At 34.6% G+C, this 21,778-nt stretch overlaps 1 protein-coding gene across 6 annotated transcripts; it reads left to right on the top strand.

Annotated features, from left to right (window-relative positions):
- The first annotated feature begins 1,378 nt into the window (after positions 1 to 1,378).
- Positions 1,379 to 20,569, top strand: LOC112697383 (probable helicase CHR10). 6 transcript variants are annotated; one of them, XM_025750530.3, is made up of 16 exons: positions 1,379 to 1,702; positions 4,178 to 4,256; positions 4,361 to 4,518; positions 4,637 to 4,765; positions 5,243 to 5,423; positions 5,811 to 5,946; positions 6,236 to 6,353; positions 9,360 to 9,449; positions 9,926 to 10,033; positions 10,119 to 10,322; positions 15,279 to 15,404; positions 15,483 to 16,141; positions 17,426 to 17,571; positions 18,564 to 18,728; positions 20,008 to 20,122; positions 20,249 to 20,569. In XM_025750530.3, the coding sequence occupies exons 2-16, from the start codon at positions 4,178 to 4,180 to the stop codon at positions 20,271 to 20,273; spliced, it is 2,439 nt and encodes an 812-aa protein (XP_025606315.1). In that variant the 5' UTR covers positions 1,379 to 1,702; the 3' UTR covers positions 20,274 to 20,569. The 6 variants fall into 6 exon arrangements, with proteins under 6 accessions (XP_025606315.1, XP_025606312.1, XP_072053638.1 ...); XM_025750527.3 differs by having other exon boundaries at positions 1,381 to 1,702; positions 4,380 to 4,518; XM_072197537.1 differs by having other exon boundaries at positions 1,381 to 1,713; positions 4,175 to 4,256.
- Positions 20,570 to 21,778: the final 1,209 nt, after the last annotated feature.

Raw genomic sequence — 21,778 nt, 5'->3', positions numbered from 1 at the left:
TGTTTTATCCATATGGATCCAAGTCACAACTAGTTGGCTATGTATATGCAGGATACTTGTCTGATCCATACAAAGGAAGATCCCAAACAGAATACTTGTTCATATATGGTGGTACAACTATATCATGGAGGTCCACAAAACAGACGATTGCATAAACATCCTCTAATCATGCTGAAATACTAGCGATATATGAAGTAAGTCGCGAGTGTTTTTGGCTCAAGAGTTTGATCCAATATATTCTGTCATCATGTGGAGTGATTGATAATAAGATATTTACAACTGTTCTGTTTGAAGATAATACAGCATGCATGCATTACACAACTTAAAGGTAGATACATCAAAGGTGATAGAACAACATATATTTCTCTCAATTTCTTCTTTATTCATGATCTTCAAAATCAAGAAACAATTGATGTCTAACAGATCCGCTCAAGTGATAATCTGACAGATTTATTTACAAAGTCACTTCCAAAATTCTCCTTTGAAAGATTGGTACATTAGATTGGGATGCGCCGATTTTGAGATATTAAATAATGGTGACAAAAGGGGGAGGTTGTACTCTTTTTTCTGACAGATTTATTTACAAAGTTACTTCCAAAATCCTCCTTTAAAAGATTGGTACATTAAATTGGGATGCGCCGATTTCGAGATATTAAATAATGGTAATAAGAGGGGAAGATTGTACTCTTTTTTTCTTGACCAGATTTTTTTTTCTATTAAATTTTTCTTGACAAGGTTTTTAATGAGGCAGTTCCCATCTTAAAGAATATTGTACTATTTTTATTTTACTAAATATTTTTTTCTATTATATTTTTCTTTAGTAAAATTTTAACGATGCATAATTCTAAATGGACATCCAAAAGAAAGTGTTGTGATAAATATGAATGTTAATTCCTCGAATCAAACTATTTTAGGCGGTCCAAAACTTAATAGTGGACGGTACAAAAGTTCCAAGGTTGGACTGCACATTTATGAATCAATGAAGAGAAAATACTTTTATATGTATAAATAATAAAAATGTGGTCCGAAAATAATACACATAACAATAACAATAATCTTTCTTTTTTTATATACTGTTAATATTCTCCTTTCTCTCTATATGTTACTAAATATATTAAATAAATATATGAATCATCTCTATTATATTAAATTAATTATATTGATATTAATACTAGAGTCTTCTATTTATACGATTTTATTTTATATTTAGTACATCTTCTTTATTTATTTATTTTACAAGATAGATAATAATAATAATAATTTTTTAATTCTTTGATATATTTAATTCATCAAAGTACAGAATAATTATTTTTAAGTGATTTTTAATATCGTGAATATTAAATTTTATCGACTTTTGGAATTGTAAATTCTAACCAAAGGGCAGGGCATATTTGCTTTCCCTCTCCCTTCGTCTTTCAAAAAAACCTTATTCTTCCCCCACCCACTCGCTGACTCACTTGCTCAGTCTCTCCCAACGGAGTTTCCGAGTTCAGGCTCAGCATTATCATGGACTCCACAAATCTGAGCTACGAGCAGAAGCTTCAAGTTGTGGCACGAATCGTAGACGAAGGCGACGCACGCGTTTGCGACGCGCCGCCCCGTGAAGTAGAGCTCGGGCTTACGGCGACCCTCAAACCCCACCAGGTTGAAGGGGTTTCATGGCTTATACGGAGGTATAAACTCGGGGTCAACGTCGTTCTCGGTGAGATTATTGTATTGCATCCTTCACTAACAGTGTTTTTTTGTGTTTAATTTGGTTCCTCTGGAAAGTTCTTATAATTCGAAAGACAAATTGGTTTATTGATGCGGCTATATTGTTCCATGCCCTTCTACTCTTTTAGATATGTTAAACCAAGCTTTATCACGTGACACAAGAACGCATAAGCTTTCTTTATCTTATCAATTTGCCAAGGCACATGGAGCTCACTTTCACGAAGGATAAAAACCGTTATTTGTGACTTCAATTTGATGATATTTATATAAGTAGTCAACTATGAGCTTTGAGATTTTGACAAAAATAAAGCAATGTTTAGACAGTGTTATGTTACATTGTGAATAAAAATAAATGTGTTTTTTGAGTTGGAAAGAAAGTCTCTTGACTCTCTTCCTCAATTCCTCTCCTCATATATGTTATGTGAAGTTACGAGAGAGAGTTATTTGTGTGAGGGAGTTATCCTAGGCCATTAGCTTGTGGGTTTGGGTTTATATATTCCATTCATATCCCCTTAGATTGTTCCAAACATAGCCTGAAGCCCTGAGGTATCAAGTATCAATTTAATGGTAGTGTGTGAAATGTGGACTCATTATGGCGTGGGCATTTTCAAAGGCCAAAGTCCATATTAGCTTACTGGTTCAACTTTTGTTCAATTCCTTTTATAGTTTTAAGTGATACCCAGATGGATGGAATAAACAATATAGTTAGCATGACCAGATTTTTATGTGAAATCAGCCTGAATATATTGATGTTTAAATTTGAATGAATACACGGGCTATTTTACATTTCTTTGTAGCCAAGAAGAGTGAATATTGGGTCGCTGGGTGTTGACAGATTCATTTCTATTATGTTTTGGGTATTTTTTACACTATAATGTGGGTGAGTTTCAATAATATTTATTTATAAATGAATACTGTTAATTATGTTTGTGATCAGAATGTTTCTGTTATTTGCAGGGGATGAGGTACTTTGTCTTCTATTTTGTATCAGAGCCTATGTATTCTGAAAGGCAAAATTCTACTGTTAGTGGTATTTTAGCCATTTGAGTTTATCCTTTACTATGATTAACCGGCAAATTATTCTGTGCATTGTGACAAAAGTAAGTTAGGAAGTCTCAACCTCTCAGGCTAAGCTAGACTTAGAGAAACTACCTTCTGCTAGCTTGATCAACTGTAACTAAGGAGTGAAAAGCCTAAACTACCCCTAGAGTAGCTTGTTAGGGATAAGACAGAGTTGAGGCGGAAGCGAGTCAAATAATTTATGTGGAGACTGATGGGATTAATATGCGAACAAAATAGGTCAAGGAAGAGAAAGAGTAACACTAATATTTTAACGTGAAAAAAATTCCCAAAGTGAACGGGGCAAAAAATCACGGGCCAACACTCCGAAAAATATCTATTATATTTGAAAGTAGTTACAATATAGTGTATCACAGTAAGACACTCTTATACGATAATTTGTAGTACCTAGTGAGTACTAAAGAGTATAATCAAATTCTAGTGTACAACCCTCACTACACTAAGAATTTTGTCACACTCTCTATAATATTATACTCACTATATTACAAGAGACCTCACTCAAGTTATATATGAAGCTTTGCTTCATTGAACTTCTTCCCTCAATATTTTGTGTGTTTGTTGTGGTACAATAAGCCTTGCTCCAAGGCTCTATTTATACTAATAGGAGGCTGAGATTGTGCATCAATATATATTATAATATTGACATAATTAATGCATGATTTCACATGCTCCATACCTTCATCATTCCTTCAACGAAGTGGAGTGGTTGAAAGGAGACATAATTAAAAAATGCAAGCCATCACTTCACATACCTTACTTATTGAGAACCTCAAAAATCAAAATTATAATATACATATTCACATAATCTCTCTCTCTCTCTCTCTCAGTTTTCTATTATATTGTCATGTTTTTTATTGATTAATTGAAGGTAAATTTAGTCAAGGCATGTAAAAGATCTCAGCCTTTGGTTTTCTGCTTATGGTCCATAAGAGTTTCTTTATCTGATATATGAAGCTATTGAGATGCTTTGTTGCATAGTTTCTCCCTTAGGTTGGCTGTATATTTTTGTCCCTTTGGTAGAATGTGATTGGAAGTTTAAGGTTCTTTTTAACGAGGATTTCTCATCGTGTTAAGTAATCTTTTCTTCTCTTCAGATAAAGTTACCTTTCAATAAAAAAGAGCTCTTCTTTTGTTTTGGTTGCTTTTGAGCTGCTTGGTTAGTCACTATTCATTTTCTATCCTTTGTTCATATACAAAATCAACATTAAACTTAAATTGATTAACTTATAAACAGTGGATTTCTCTTTAAATATTGTTTAGTCTTGAACTTGGCTTATTCAACAGATGCAAAACTGTGAATGAGGTCCATATGCTTCTCATTAGAATGCAAATGACATTCTAGGTTTATTTATTTTGTTGTATTTCTGTTTAAATTTATGAGCAGATGGGACTAGGCAAGACTTTACAAGCTATCGGTTTACTAAGCTATCTAAAAGTATACCAATTATCACCTGGGCCATTTTGTGAGTGAAGTATATCTTTCTTGATTTGAAATATGATTCTTTTATTTAATATCTATTCACATAGTGCTTAACTTTTTTACTTGGTTTTGTATTATCATTTACAGTGGTTATATGTCCTCTAAGTGTGACAGATGGTTGGGTGTCAGAGATAGTGAAATTTGCCCCAAAACTGGATGTCTTTAAATATGTTGGTGATAAAGAATACAGGCGCGAGCTCCGTATGAAAATATACGAACATGTAAAAGGGCAGCGATCAACAGATGTAAGTGCATTTAACTTCCATGAGCTCATTGAATCTCAGTGACTTTACTTTTAAACTGCAGTCTCTGTTATCATAAGCATGCCTATTGATATTTGATTTAGAAGAAATTTTTTGGCAGGTATTGTTGCCATTTGATGTGCTGTTAACAACTTATGAAATTGCAATGATGGATCAGGACTTCCTTTCTCAAATACCATGGCATTATGCAATTATTGATGAGGCTCAAAGACTTAAAAACCCATCAAGTGTATGTCAAGGATTATGATACATGCCTGTATAGTATTCAGTTACTTAACAGTATGCTTATCTTTGTTAGACTTGCCTAAATTACTACTCAATTGAATCAATTCTAAGTTGTGGTATATATATTCATATTTCTTTGGTAAAGATCTTATTTGGACGTGACCAGGCACTCTTTACCTGTATGATATAAATAATTTAAAATGAGACAACATATAAGGCAAATCTGGAAAGTCATCTCTGTTGGTGCTGAATGAGTTCATAAATATTTTCATTATTACTTGAAAATATTATCTATATCTATATCTATATTATGTTGTATAATTCTCTTTATCTGTTATCAACTATCCAGATTATATATAATAGATAAAAATAAAATAAGAATTTAAGAATGTTTAATGGTGAAAACTGAAGTTATTTCAATCATATACCTTTTGAGAGGGTTTGTTCTGGTTGTTGAAACTTAAATCTCAGATCTTTGCAGGTTTTATTTAATGTTCTCAAAGATCACTATATCATGCCAAGACGGTTGTTAATGACTGGCACACCTATTCAGAATAACCTCTCTGAGTTATGGTCCCTGATGCATTTCTGTATGCCTGTTGTCTTTGGTACGCTGGATCAGTTCCTTTTCACTTTCAAGGATATCGGTGAGCTTACATCAGGTCAGTATCATGGTTTTTGTTAGTTTATCATCATTTGCTCTTCTTGAGGTTAATTTTGGCGGTTGGTTTTCTTATAATTTTTTTAGTTGTTTTCTTATGGAGGATATCTTATCCTGCTGTCTTTGTATTTCTCTTCATTCATACATCTTTGAATTGTAGAGTTTTGATTCTTGTTAGAAGTGGTTGTCTTTGTATTTCCCTTTGTTGTGTAGTAATGTAAATTATTCAAAGACTGCGAAATTATCAAATTTCCGTATTTAGTTTTTGTTTATCTAAGAAATTATAAAAAGATAGTGGCCATAAGTGGAAAGCTTATTATCGTGCAGAATTGATTTGTTAAAAGGTAACAAATTAAATTATTTCATTTATCTGTTTCTATTTTTGCAGAAGTTCATAATCCAAGGGCAAAAGAGCAACTTAAAATTCTGAAAGGATTATTGGGAGCCTTTATGCTTCGACGTACCAAATCAAAGCTTGTTGAGAGTGGAAATCTAGTGTTACCACTCCTCACTGAGACAACCATGTAGGTCACAGTGCTTTTATTTATTTAATTACTTTTATTAAGATCTGCATATGAACATTTATAATGTCATTTATGCTTAAATATTCTATGAATTCTGTTTAGACAATGATTTAATATGAAAAGCTTGAGGTTATTACTGAACTCTTCAGCTCATATATTTGTATACACTAATTAATCATTACAATACCTACTAAAGATAAAACACAATTATTCATAATTGATTCTAATCTAAATATAATGTCAACAGATTCAAATGCATTATTGTATTGATTAATGGAATTCATGGCAGGTTGGTACCCCTTACTAGCCTGCAAAAAAAGGTCTACATGTCAATATTGAGGAAGGAACTTCCAAAGCTACTTGCACTATGTTCTGGAGCTTCAAATCATCAGTCACTTCAGAATATTGTTAGTTAGTCTCTTGCCTTCTTGATATTATCTTTGTTTTGGCCCTTCGTTTTGTGGTGTTTATAAATTCTTAAGGGGCATGAAGTAGTTAGCTCTCAATTGGAATTCTCCATAGCATGATTAGGCAATTAAATTGATTGATACAAGCAATCCTCAAACCTTAGGTTCCCATGACGAATCAATTGTGTCAGGCAAAATGCCGGGGCTGGAATGCAGTAGGCGGTGGTCCTATGAATGGGTTGACAAAGAGAATAGGAAGTCTATGGTTAGGTCAAATAGTATCCAACAAAGACCATAATTACATACCTAACATAGTCATAGCGGAAACTATCAAAATGAGTAAGCTAGGTTGCCTGTGCCTAAAGCATGTCTACTCCTTACATAACATTTTTCTTTTCCCCGCTTATGGCGTCTTATGTATATAAACAGAAGTTGGTTCCCCTATTTGGAAAAGCATGGGGAGATATGGATCCATCAGATGGGTTTTTGGGAGCACATGCCTCCCGTTGATCTGGAGATCCTTGTAAAAGGAATAGAAAAGCTCCCAGAGAGCAGTACTTGAGTATCCAGATTAGTCTGTAGCGAAAAGCCTTCCTCAAAGGCAAGGGAGGAGTTGGTGCTTTCGTCCATCCGAGTATAGACTAGATACTTGCTTTATATGGTAAACTAAGGAAATCAAGCTAGACCATATATAGGAATGAAGGATGTTGAATTGGACGGAAGGAAAAGGTCCAGGGTGGAATCCTGGAATTAAATTATTGGAGTTAAAGATCCAGATTGAGCATGTCTCTCTTGTGAAAGGGTCTCATGCAGAGGGGATCTGTTCCTGGATTCATTATGCTTTAGTCTACTGAAGTAGGACCATTGGAAAGAGTAAATCTCACTTTTTAATCAATGTATATATGGTTAGAAATCTTGGATTCGATTTGGATCAATGACCAAAAGTAGGGATTTGATTGATGGAACGCCTTTGTGTAGCCTAGCTTTGTTCTGTGCCCTCCCCTAAAGAAAAAAAAAAGCTTATATCATATTCTTTTTTCTAGGGAATCCGTGCTTACTAGGCCCTTTTTATCCGGGAAGGATCGTAAAAGACTAGCTGGAAATCACTAAGAGCCTCGAGATCTCTCGGGACGGGACCTCAATAGGGCATTCGGGACGAAGATAAGTGAAGTGATCCCTGTGGCCTATACTAGAAGAGAAGAACATACCTGCATCTCTCCTTAAGATGATGATCGTGAAGTAAGAATTTCCAGTTTGACCCATAAAGCAAGGGGATAAAAATCATAACATACCTTTAGATTGGTTTCTTACTAGTATAGCCCATATTGTCTTCCAGTGCTATTGAAGAACAGTAGTTGAAGAAATTGTTTTGGGATCATTTTTCTGGACTGCCTTAGGAAATGCTTCTTCGGCTATCGTGGAAATGTTGTCCTTATTGATAGAAAGACACCTGGGAACTCTTTCCGAGGCAAGCATTTCGATATCTAGCCACACTTGCCACTAGTTCTGCTAGAGAACTCTAAGTGGTAGGATCATTGTACAAACTGAACTTTTTGATCTCCAAATGCACTACCCACCATCGGATGGACTTATTGCTAAGTAACCTTACCCTGCTAACTCTTTAAAAGAAAGTAAATCTCTTTCAGACTTTCATATAGGAGAAAGATGAATTTTCTCTGAGCTGGGGTAACAAACATGAGATCCCTCGAAAATTGGCAATTAATCGACGGAGATAGAGTGGGCATGGAGCGGCCAACGGAGGATTTCTACCTCCCCCGGATTCATATTAAACCAACCGATATGCAGAGATGACATCCAGTACGAAGGCAAGGAAAATGATTTTACTCTTATTTCTCGAGGCAGATGCTAGATTGATTTATGCTGAGATTATGGGTTTTAGGTAGGAAATGAAGATAATGGGGATTGGGATGTTGTTAACTCCATTAAAAGAATCATGGGGACATTGTTAACTCCATTAAAAAAAATCATGATTACCAACATAAGCTGAATCTCGATCTACGAAAGGTTTAATTGTGTATACAAGAAATTGGTTGGAACAAAGATGTGGTTTCAGAGTGTTTATATTAGATGGGAAATCTTGGAAATGTATGATAATAATAATTGTTCAAAGAGAAAATTAGAGAGAGAGAAATTCTGAGAGACTGGAACTTTTCTTCATTTAACATAATTCTAATATAATTTTAAACACTGCTATTTATACTACTAATTGTTAACTCAACTCTACTAGTTGGCTATGCCCAATTATACATGTTACATGGGGTCACCTAGTTGGTTGAAGACAAAAGCGCTTGGACAATTAATGAGAAAATTATCAAGGCATAAGGAAACATGGACATCAGCAGAAAAGTCATAACAGATAACCCCTAATCAATGGATACAAGCTGTAGCAGTAAGTGTCAATTGTCCTTTTGGGAGCTCAATCACAATTTTCTTTTTGGTACTGACCAAATAGGCCATGGAAGATGGTACCATTCCTTGTATACCATGTCAAGGTTATAAGTCTCGGTTAAGGAAGGAAGATAAAAATACAGGCAGGGAATAATAAGAAAATATATTGATTTGATATGTTAACATGTTTTAAGTGCTATGATTTTTCTGTAGAAAAGTAATTACATACTGAATCGTCAAGAAGTAATTAAGATATTAAGATATCTTTTTACATTTTTAAGATATGATCTAAAAAACTGTATGATATGTGCTGATAATCAGATATTTATGTATTGTAACATGTTTTGAGTGCTATGATTCTTCCCTATTATGGTAACTGAGATTGAATTTTCAAGAAGGTATTGGATTGGGCTTGAGCTTGGACTTCGTTATTTAATGATTTGAATATTTTGAAGTCGTTCCATTCTGAATATGTATTGTATTTGGGTTTTTATAGATTTATGATTTATTAGTTCTGTTCTTATCTTCACCAAATCATGCTTTTAACATTTGTTAATGTCACATTTACTTAATGGTAGATCTCTTTGCTTATTTTAGGTGGTACAACTTAGAAAAGCATGCAGCCATCCTTATCTCTTTCCAGGTATCGAGCCTGAACCTTTTGAAGAAGGTGAACATCTCATTCAGGTAACTACTGACCTTATGTTTATTTATACCTGATGACTTGGGAATCCTTCTTTGGGAGCTTAAGACACATGACAGCCAAAGTATGAAGCTTATTTTTAGTTGATTTTGTACTCGGGATATTGTCTTGGGACGAAATACAGAGACATAAAAGAAGTTGTCTTTGTATCTTGTTTGGTGAAAATATTTGATACAAGACATTTTTAATATATAAAATATCATTTTTCCAGGAGCGTAGTATCTTCAACCTTTTCTTAACCCTCCAAAACAAAGATTTTATTTTTTAAATTTTGAAGTTACTTAAAAGTTGAAAGAACCGAGATTGTGTTGACATGTTTTTATAAACTATTCTAAAAATATTTTCCAAGCACAATATGTTCAAGAGAGAGAAAACACCTTTTCTTGCTGGACGCTATTTGCATACTATACACTTTGCTCTATTCTTGCTTACCACCTTGTATCATTGTTTGCTTTATCAGGCGTGTGGCAAGCTGCTGATTCTGGACCAGCTTCTTCAGAAGCTATACTCTTCTGGACACCGTGTTCTTCTTTTTGCACAGATGACTCATACACTCGATATTTTACAGGTTAGATTTTCTACCAATGTGTTGAATGCATTATTTATCTATGCAAATGTATTGATGAAATAATTTTCAACTTATTCTGAAATAGGATTTTCTGGAGTTAAGGAAGTATTCCTACGAGCGTCTTGATGGTTCAGTTAGGGCTGAGGAGCGTTTTGCTGCAATAAGAAGTTTCAGCAGCTCATCAGCTAATATGGCCTTAAATTCTGATCCTGACAATCCTGGAGCTTTTGTTTTCATGATTTCAACAAGAGCTGGGGGAGTTGGGTTGAATCTTGTGGCTGCTGATACTGTAAGCATTGTCAACCTAAACTCTAACCTGTTTTCTAATTCATGTACTTTTTTGCATGATTTGGTACTTGGGAACTTATTTTCTACCTTTTTATTTGACATCTTTCAAAGTTTTAGTTCTCTCGTGTCCTTAAATTTTGAGAATCTAGGTGATATGAGAAACAATAAAAAAAGAAAATGGAAGGTGGTAGAAAATGAGAGAGGAAGAGGGAATCCTATGGTTTACATTTTTCTTTGATTTCTCCATTTTTTTAAATAACATTGCCTATGCTACACCTGTGGTACATAGCTGGTCCCAAGTCCGAATAAAGGAGGAGGGTTGTGTTAGGCCTTTGACAACCAACATAAAAGTTTAGTCGAATTTTCCAGACATGAATTAAAGACGTTATTACGCTAAAGCTAGGTCGTTGTTCGGAAGCAACGCGTTGTATGGCTCACGTACAGTGTCAAATGAGCAAGAGCCGCTGCATTGGTACCCAGATGTAGTGTTAAATGAGCAAATGTTTTTGCGTTTTCGTGAACGGACGAAGGTAAATAAGTTAGTTCACAAAGAAAAAGGTAAAGGTAAAGGTCGAAGTGACAAAATGTTGAGATTTGAGACATAGAACATAGACACTCTAACAGGAAAATTCGTGGAGGTGGTGGATATCATGACAAGGAGAAATATTAACATGTGCTTATAAGAAACAAAATGGATCGGCGCGAATGTTAGGCAGTTGGATAACTTGAGGTTCAAACTTTCGTATATAGGAAATGTGTAGAATAGGAATAGAGTAGGTATTATCGTGGATAAGCAGTGGAAAAATAACGTAATAGATGTCAAGAGGGTGGGTGATCAGATCATCTTTATCGAACATGTGGTGGAAGGAGGTACTTTACATGATTAGTGTCTATGTATTGTGAGTTCGGACAAGCAATACAAGATAAGGTTTTGGAAAGATCTAGAGAGTTTGGTCCAAGACATACTTTTGGGAGATAAGAATTTTTTTTGGAGGAGATTTAAATGACCATGTTGTAAGAGAAGTGACTGGGTATGAAAATATTTACGAAGGCCATGGTTTTAGGGTGGTTAATACCGATGGTAAAACTATTTTGAACTCTTCCTCAACTTTTGACTTTCTTATCGCAAATACATGTTTTAAAAAAAAGAGACGAATATCTTATAACTTATAGGAATGGCATAACAAGCTCTGAAATCAACTTCTTGTTGAGGAGAGTCGACCGAAAATTTTGTATTAATTGTAAAATTATTCTAGGAGAGAGTTTAACAATACATAGGATGCTCGTCATGGATTTTTGCGTTAAGCAAAAGTTGAGGAAAAGACATCAAACGAAGAACCCAAGGACGAAGTGGTGGCGGATGAAAGGTGAGGAACAAAGAAGCTTCCTAAGACAGGTAAGAGAAGAGGCAAAGTGGAAAGTGAATGGAAGCGCGGAAGAGATGTGGAGGCAGATGGTAGAAGTTATTAGAAGAACAAGAAAAGAAAGTTTTAGTGAATCTAGAGGGATAGAACTAAGAGGTAAAGAATCCTGGTGATAGAATGCGAGTGTACAAGAAAAGATAAAGGCGAAAAAGGAGTGCTTTAAAGAGGGGTCTTTGTGCCGCAATGCAGATAATTGGAAAAAATATAAGGCGGTTAAGAAAGAGACAAAAGTGACTGTAAGTGAAATAAAAATAAAAGTATATGCGGGTCTTTATCAGTCTTTAAGCACGAAGGAAAGAGAAAAATGTATATATAAAATCGCAAAGAGCCGTGAAAGAAAAACGAGAGACTTGAATCAGCTTAAGTGCATAAAGGATAAAGATGGAGAGGTTTTGACTCAAGATGAGAAGATCAATGAAAGGTGGAAGAACTATTTTTACGAGTTATTTAATGAAGAACAGAAGACCTTTTTGAGCTTTGGTCAGTTAATGCACAAGGGGAGAAGATCAAAACTTTGACTACTATCAAAGGATTCAAGACTTCGAGGTAAAATAGGCTCTAAAGCGGATAAAAAATGGCAAGGCAGTAGGACCCGATAATATTTCGATTGAAAACCAAGCTTTTTAATAAGATTTTAAAGTAAAAAAAGATGCCAAATGAGTGGAGAAAAAACACCTTGATATCTATTTGCAAGAAGGGAGGTATACAGATTTGCGAAAACTATAGAGGAATCAAATTCATGAGCCATACCATAAAGTTTTAGGAAATGGTGATAAAACGAAGGCTGAGACAAGAGACACAAGTAAAAGAATTAATTTGGTTTTATGCTAGGCAAATCCACTACCGAAGCTACATATCTGTTTAGAAGGATGATTAAAAGATATCGTAGTAATACAAATGATCTACATATGATATTTATTGATTTGAAAAAAGCGTACGATAGGATACCAAGAGAGATCTTATGGAAGGTTTTGGAAAGAAAGAAAGTAAGGATTGTATATATTCGTGCAATTAAAGATATGTATGATGGGGCTACAACTAGTGTGAAGACTCAAAGTGGTATAATAGAAGAATTTCCTATTGTTATAGAATTACACCAGGGTTCATCCTTAAGTATATACATTTTCACATTAGTCTTGGAAGATATCGTCCTTATGGGAGAGTCAAATAAAGACTTAAATAAGAAGTTGGATTTATGGAGATAGCCTCTAGAAGTGTATGGTTTGCACACAAGCCATAACAAAACAGAATATATAGAATGTAAGTTTGATCGCTGAAGGAAAAATCCTAATACAAAGGTGAAGATTAAAGAAAACATCCTACGAAAAGTTAAAAGTCTTAAGTATCTTGGGTGCATCATACAGGACAATGGAGAGATTGAACGGAATGAAATGTAAATCATAGGATCCAAGCAGGTTGGCCAAAATGGCGAAGTGCTTCTGGTTTTATATGTGACAAAAATGCTTTTAAAACTTAGAGGTAAATTCTATCGCACTGCTATCAGATCGGCTATCCTTTTTAGTACAGAGTATTGGGCGGCCAAATTGGAGTATACACATAAATTAAGTGTGGCAGAGATGAAGATGTTAAGATGGATAAGTGGTCATATACGATTGGAAAGAATGAAGATATAAAGGAGAGAATTGAAGTAGCATCTATTGTGGAAAAGATGATAGAATCGCGTCTAAAGTAGTTTTGACATGTGAGATGACCGACAGATCACCCAGTCAGAAAGGTGGATGAGATGGAAGATGTATAAGGGGTGAAAGGTAGATGAAGACCTAGGATAACCATTCATGAGGTGGTCAAACGAGATCTATATGTAAATAGTCTTTCTGTAGATATGATACGTGATAAAGCTCAATAGCGTTGTTTGATCTATGTAGCCGACCCCACTTAGTGGGACAAGGCTTTGTTGTTGTTGTTGTTTCTCCATTTTCTTAAATAATACACCCAAGATATGTAAATCACCTTACTTGTGGTTGGGTGTTTTTCCAAATTTCACCTCTATGTTAGTATTTCGCTCCTTATGGCAAACTTACATTCCATAGATTTCGCCTTATTGTGGTTTATGCGCAAACTATACACCTCCAAAGCTTCTCTCTGCAAATCTAACTTATGAGTTAAATCACTTTACTTGTGGTTGGGTGTTTTTCCAAATTTCACTTCTATGTAGTAAAAAATATGCACTATGGTATAGGCTTTTGGATATACTCGATATTAGAGGTGACCCTTAGTATAGTCCTACACCACTATGAAATTTCTCTGTCATATCACTTGGAGTCTTCACACTAGTTATAACTCCATTGTACGTGTCCTTAATTGAACGTATATATATAATTCTTATTTTTTTCTTCTCTAAAACTTTCCATAAGACCTTTATTGGTATTCTATTGTATGCCTTTTCTAAGACAATAAACACTATGTAGATCCTTCTTGTTATTCCGATAATCATTCTTTTTAACAAATACGTAGTCTCAATGGTGGTTCTACCTGGTATAAGACCAAATTAATTCTTTGAAACTTGTGTATCCAGTCTCAATCTCCGCTCTATTACCCTCTTCAATAACATCACAGTATAACTCATGAGCTTAATCCTACTGTAGTTTCTATAATTTTATATATCCCTCTTATTCTTATAGATAGAGACCAAGATGCTTTTATCCATTCATTTGGCATCTTGTTAGACATTAATATTTCAAACCAACTTTCTAGCATATTTCCTTTAGTTTAATTTATTTTGTTTGTAGTAATCTTAAAGAAATTCGAGCTTTAGGGCCTCCTTTAATTGAAAATCTTATTTGACATGAACTTGAGCCATACAACATGTTGCTTCTGGAAAACAGCCTAGCTTTATGTTCACTGTCGAGGATCTAACACCACCCTCCCCCTTTATCCAAGCTTGGAACCAGCTATAACATAGGCGGAGTTACCTAACGTCAAATCAAGGAGTAAATTTTTTATCTAAGGGGTTACAAGTTACAAATTACAATACAGTCGTATAATGACCTTAGCTATAGAATCATTGGTTAGAGATTTTACTTAAACTAATTCAGATCTAACAACCTAAATGTCAAGTGAACTAATGTTGACAATCTTAGCCCCGTGGAGTGGCCACCTGGACTTGTTGCTCACTGATGCGCTCTAACAAGCCCATGTAAACTTATATTGATGTCTGATTTCATCTTTAGATCTAAGCCGTTTGGCCCCTCTGATAACTGTCTCATGAAATTACGAAGACATTGACATATACAAACTTGTTTGGTGAGGTATGCAAAGTATCCCTTTCTTGTGACGAAATTTGGCCATTTTTTGTCCGCCTAAACAGTGGAAACAAAGTCAAAGATAGAGAACCAATTTTTCTGTTTTGTTTCGGTCCTAATGTCTATTTTTTTAGCTTTTGTTTTTATTTTATTTTGTTTTGTTTTCTTCTCTCTCTCTCTCTCTAGATGCTTACCAAACACGACGATAGTTTTTCCTGTATAAATTTGAATACATATTTTGATAATGTAATGTTAAATGTCATTTTCTAGGTTATATTCTACGAGCAAGATTGGAATCCTCAGGTGGACAAGCAAGCTTTGCAGAGAGCACATAGAATTGGCCAGTTGAACCATGTTTTATGTATAAACCTTGTCACAGAGCATACAGTGGAGGAAGTATGTTTCTATTATATGTAAAGTTTATCTATGGATACTATTTACATATAATGCAGAAGCTTGATTGTTGAACTGTAGGTAATTATGCGTAGAGCAGAGAAAAAATTACGGCTAAGCCTCAATGTTATAGGTGAAAATGTCGTGGATCATAAAGAAAATGAAGCAACTGGAGTTGGAATTAGTGATTTGAAATCCATCATATTTGGGTTACATATGTTTGACCCCACTGAGATGAATGATAGAAAACATGAGGGCATTAGCGTACAAGAACTAAATGCTATGGCTGAAAAGGTGATTGCTATGCGTGATGAACAAAATTCTGACAAGGATGACAGGAAACTTGAGGTCAATGCAAGAAACCTTTTGAAAGGACATGAAGATACAGAAGTTTCTGGTGCGCTATCTTGTGATCTTGGTCTTGATGAGGCTTCATATCTCTCTTGGGTTAAAAATTTTGAGGAAGTGTCTAAAACAAGTTGTGATACAATGTTGGATTCAAGGAGCAGAAGGAGTTCAGATGAGGATAAGAGTTCAAAAATTGAGTCTGCGAAGAAGAAGGCAGAGGAAAAGAAGTTGTCCAAGTGGAAATCTGTTGGATACCATTCACTGACTGTTGACGACCCTATCTGTCCACAAGATGGTGATATTATATCAGCTGCAGGATCTGTTCATTTTGTGCATGGAGATTGTACAGCTCCGTCAAATGTTTCTCTGTCTGAACCTGCTATGGTATTCAGGTAAAATTATTTGCCCCACTGCAGCTTTGCGCTGAAGCGTTGTGTTTTAAATTTTAAAGACTGTAATCGATTTTCTGTTCCAGCTTTAGTTTCAAGCAATAGCATTCTGTTCCTGTGTTGCTTGCATGATATTTGGGAGCTCTAATAATATTTACACATATACAACCGATCTCCTAAACCTAATGATGCTAGAAAGTTTTAACAGAAACTTACATGTTACGGAAGTTAGATTGTTTTGCTTCTACTTGAATCCGTTCAACTTGGCTTTGATAATGATAAAAGAATTTGGTCTAGAATATTTTGGATGTGATGTTCTGTGAATCTTATGTTCAGGTCTTGGCCAAATTCCCTTATCTAATCTTCTTTGGACAAATCCTTCTGGAAATCTGATTCTGTCCCTAAAGGTGAAATCCTTTGTTTGGGTTTCTGCTCATGGCAAGAATGCTGGAAAAGCAAAGGCCTGCCAGTGCTTTGTCTCCTCATATGTCTGTTATACGTAGGGGTGAACGCGGATCGGATCGGATATGGCCAAAATCTAGATCCGATTCGCACTAAAATCATCGGATTGGATCCAATATCAAGCTTGGATCTGATCCGCATATTTGCGGATCGGATCGGATCTCGAATATATTTACAAAACATAAAAATATTTTAAAAAGCTTATTTTCATTAAAAAATTATCAATAAAATCCCTTTTTTTCATTCTTTTAAACATGTTTACTCTTAAAATATTATTAAACATACTTTCTTAAATAATAAAAATAAAATAATACAACATATATAATAATTATTAGTTAAAATAAAACATAAAAATAATATTTACTTATTTATTTTTGCGGATTCGCGGATATGCGGATACCTACATGAAATCCGCAATCCGATCATGTTAATGTGCGGATCCGATCCGATAGCCTTGCGGATCGGATCAATATCCGCAATTTTTTTTATCGGATTCGGATAAACACCGCGGATATGTGGATCCGATCCGATCCATGAACACCCCTAGTTATATGGTTTATGCTATTTTACTTTGAAAACCTACTTCTTTGTTATTGTTGTCTCCTAATAAGTGTTTGGAGAACCCTTTCTACATGGGCTAATTTTTTGGGCGCAATTAGGCCTATTCAATTCTAACAGAAACCACAACAAACTTCTTTCTCTGCAACATATTATTGCCAGCTGTCTCTTTGATGAAACTGTGACCATGATACAGAATCAGGTGGTCCTTGTTGTCTATGTCATTGATTTATTGTTAACTTTGAATATTTAAATCTGGTTTTACAGCTGCGTTGATACCTCTGGACGCTGGGGTCATGGTGGAATGTTTGATTCACTGACCAGACTTTCTACAAGTATTGGTTATGCATATGAATGGGCTTCTGAAAATGAGGACCTGCATCTTGGTGATCTCCATCTTATAAAATTAGAAGGTGTGCACTGATACTACTTAGCAATAATTTATTGGTCTATATAGAAGCTGAACCTCACACCTATAAGGTAGTTCGTCAGTGCCAATTCTATAATCATTATGCTATCCTTGAACAATAGCTGGTAGCCTTATCTCCTTGCAATATCTCAGTTACTATGACACTGTCTTCTGATGTCATCAATAAAATTATTCCAACTTGAAGATGTTATGTTATTATCTGCTATAGCATGTTAGATTGATAAAGTCCCTTTCATTTGTCTTGATATATTATTTATCACGAACATAGTTCCAGCAAATGTGATGGTCGATAACAATTGGCCTCATAAATTAATAATGCTAAATACCTCCACTGTTTACTATTTCTTAAATGGTTGTGCAATTTTGCATGAAGGTGCACAAAATTGCAGAGGCCAAACTGATCACTTTTCAAGATATATAAAATGAATAAAAAAGATGGGCTAGCTCACACATTTACTGTGCAGTAATAACTGCAATAGCTACTTGCAAAAATGGCCATTTTTAAGGAAGGAAGCTAGAATCTGGATGGATGCCTTCATATATCATATCCACAGGGTTTGGTGTTATCCATGTTGATCAGTCGGGCTATATAGTTCCTATTCTATGTTGCAGTATAATACAATGAAGAGACCTGCTAAGCTGATACAGCATTGGAGGTTTGCTTGGCTAGCCTCATAATTCTCTGTGAGCTGTGAGGTGAATGCTGCGGGAAGCTGCCCGGAGTGTTGGGCAGGGTAGAATGGGTCAACCCGTCATTTCTGTACCCTTAGACATAAATTACTTGAAGATCTAGAACGATTTGTTGCTTAAATCCAAACCTTCACCTTTTTCTTGCCTTGGCTTCAGTTTTTGTTGATGATTTAATTTTTTTTCGAAATATTAAAACATAAAATGGTCATTTGCTTATTTGATTCTGTTGAATATTTACATACTGTTCATGCCTCTTTTTGTTCACACATTCTTCATGTCATGTAGATGGCCATGATGAACAAAACATGGACACAAATACTGTCAAATGGGTCGCTTTAGCTGTGGTTCAGTCATACAATCCAAGGCGTAAAGTCCCCCGAAGTGATATCTCACTTCTCCACTTGGAGAAATGCTTAGCGAAGACAGCATTCTCAGCTGCTCAAAATTCTGGTAATGACTCTACATTTATTCAGAGCATGATTGATGCAATAAAAAATTTACTGATCATATCATCCCTCATAATGCAAGGGATTGCGGCATTCCAACAAATTAATATTCGATAGCATGATGCATTAGATTAAGGATATTAAGGATAAATTGCACATGATTTGATGGGCTCCATGTTTCACAAATTCTCATCTATAAATATTTTATTGCACATTGTGACTTCATAATATGTGTATGTATGTGCATCGTGTGCATGTTCAAGTTTGTAATTTTTTATATTTGGTGTTTTTCATGTGTGTCCATTTCTTGTCATTCCAGTCATCCATATCAGTACTCATTCTTATAAACATACTTCATGATATAACAGGTGTTGTTTGAACATGCAGCTGACTTTGCCTAGTTAGAGTTTTTATTTTTGGGTATATTATACTTACATTGCTTGATATTTATCAAAATTATAGATATCATCATTCTAGTTCACCAGGATACACTCACCTCCCTTGAATAGTTGAATTAAATCACTGTGCATGTAAACATGACACTTAGGCTGCGTTTGTTTCCTGGGATTGGGACCGAGACCGAGACTGGAGGACTGGGACTACGTATTGTGTTTGGTGATCAGAGACTGAAACTAAAATTTCAGTTTCGTGACACAAAATTTCAGTCATTTTAGTACCTCTAGATAGTGGAAACACAAGGGACTAAAATTTTCAAGGACTGGAACTTTTATAATATTTCTTTTCAAAAACACTCTCATTTAACTTTTGAAATTCTAAATCTATCACTCAATCTCCATATTTATCCTAAATCAAACATGATACTGAGATATAATTCAGTCTAGTATATTTTACAACAAACACAATACACAGACTTAATTTAGTCTTTATCTCTGAGTCTTTGTCTTTCGGTTATCTCCCTTCCAAACACGGCCTTAGATCCTTTGCTTACTAATGGATCTTTATGCATGTGCCTCTCACGTGTATATAGAAGGGTGATCTATATAGTTTTGATAAACCAAAGGGGATGTGAATGTAATTCACGTTTTACCTGTGCATGCATCTGCTATTCACATTTCATCCTTTTTCTTTCTGTAAGAAAAGCTTCTTGAAAAACAGAGATAGTATTTATAGACTAGGTGTACATTAAGTAATGAGGTGTAGTATGTTGGATAGTTATAAGCATTCAGCTGTTGCTTTCTGTAGAAGAAATTAATGTGTACGATTATTATTTTGAATTGGCAATCAAAACTAATGCATAATTCTTTTGATCATTTTGCAAAAAGCATCAATCCACATGCCACGCATTGGTTATCAAGATGGTTCTGAGCGTTCTGAGTGGTACACCATTGAGCGGCTACTAAGAAAATATGCCTCCATTTACAACATAAATATATATGTGTAATGCTTTTTATCCCTCAACATTCATCCACGCATTACTGTTAGATTTGTTTACAGAAACTCATTTGGATAGTTATGATGTGTCTGTCGCCTACATTTATATTGACTTTCTACAAAATTTTGCAGATACTATTATCGAAGAGTGCGCTAAGACTCCGGGCTCAGATAACTTCCTCGTGTTGTTTTGCTGAATGTAATATCAAGTATATTGAGTGTTCGATCCTATGTATATAACTAAGATAGTGTAGACAAGTATAGAACATGTTATGTGAGTTTCCCAAGATGAACTAGAATATAGGTATTAAGAACCTCTGTGACTGAGAAGTGCTAACTATTGGTGAACTGCAAACTTTAGAACTTGAGAATGAGAAACTTGGGAACTCCGAGATTAAGATGTACTAAGAAATTTTTTTTTTTTTTCTCAAAACATTTGTACACTTTTGGTTCTGGATCCTCTTCTTGCTTCTTTACTTCTTTCTCCTTATATAGAAAGAGATAGAGGTATTTGTGAGTGTAGTAGCTTCAATAATGGATGCTTATAGTGGATTGGAAGTTTGAAACAGTTCCTGGGAGTAGGTAGACTTGTGTGGGTGCCTTTCTTAATGACCAGTTCCAGTGTCTTCCACTTCGGTGACCAGTTAATGACCGGTTCACCCGATCACTAGCTATTGCTTATTACAAGCAGCCTCTTAAGGCTAATCTTAGTTTTCCCATACCCTCTTAAACATAAACTATCACAGACCATTAATGGCTAAAGTTTGATCTTTTTTAAGGAACACTCAAATATTTCTTTTCACACTCAAAAAATATTAGAAGCGATGAATTTCTAGGTGAAGATGAGAATCTTTAATGAAACAAGAGATCTCTTTGAGCTTCATAAACTGGAAGAAGCAAGAATCATGAACTTCAAAACATTCAAATTTACATGCTCGAGTCATGTCTTTGCTTCTAGGCTCTGGTTAATGGATACAATGAAATGTAGACATAGATATAGATACATAGATATTAGAGATAGATGTAAATATTGTCTCTCTGGCAAAATTAATGAACAAAATATACAAATATTCAAAAAGATTATATTATTTTTTATTCAACCATTAGCTCCACCACCAACAGCACTGTAACCATTGCCAAAATTACTACTATTTATCTTTTTAAGAATCAATTCCATCAATTCTCATTCTGTCTACTTGTTTCGTCACGGCTCACAACTCTAGATTCTAGCAATCAGCATGGTCATCAACTCATCATCATTAAACTATAATTTCAACAATCGTCTAATCCTTAGATCACTCTATATAAACCACATGCAATCATGCAAACTATCATATAACGCCTTAAATATTGTAGTTATTAGAATTGAATTGGTAATTAAACCGATCAAATTATTGGATAATCAGATTATTAGTTCAACCTGAGTCACAATTGAACTGTTGACTCAGTCATCATTATTTAATTATATAAAATCTTTTCTTTTTCTTATTCTTCTCATAATACGTGTCTTTTTTAGTTTTATTTTTGTATCAAATTAATTGTTGTTTTTAAATTTTAATTCATCAATTAGTTTGTATTCTTATTATATTTTTTAAGTATTTATTGAAAAGAGAATTAATAAAAGGGATATTCTTTTTCTTTTAAATTTCTATGTATTAATTT

The sequence above is a fragment of the Arachis hypogaea genome, chromosome 6 (genome assembly GCF_003086295.3).
Source record: "Arachis hypogaea cultivar Tifrunner chromosome 6, arahy.Tifrunner.gnm2.J5K5, whole genome shotgun sequence".
Classification (NCBI taxonomy): Eukaryota; Viridiplantae; Streptophyta; class Magnoliopsida; order Fabales; family Fabaceae; genus Arachis; species Arachis hypogaea.
This window is presented reverse-complemented; position numbering and strand designations above follow the sequence as displayed.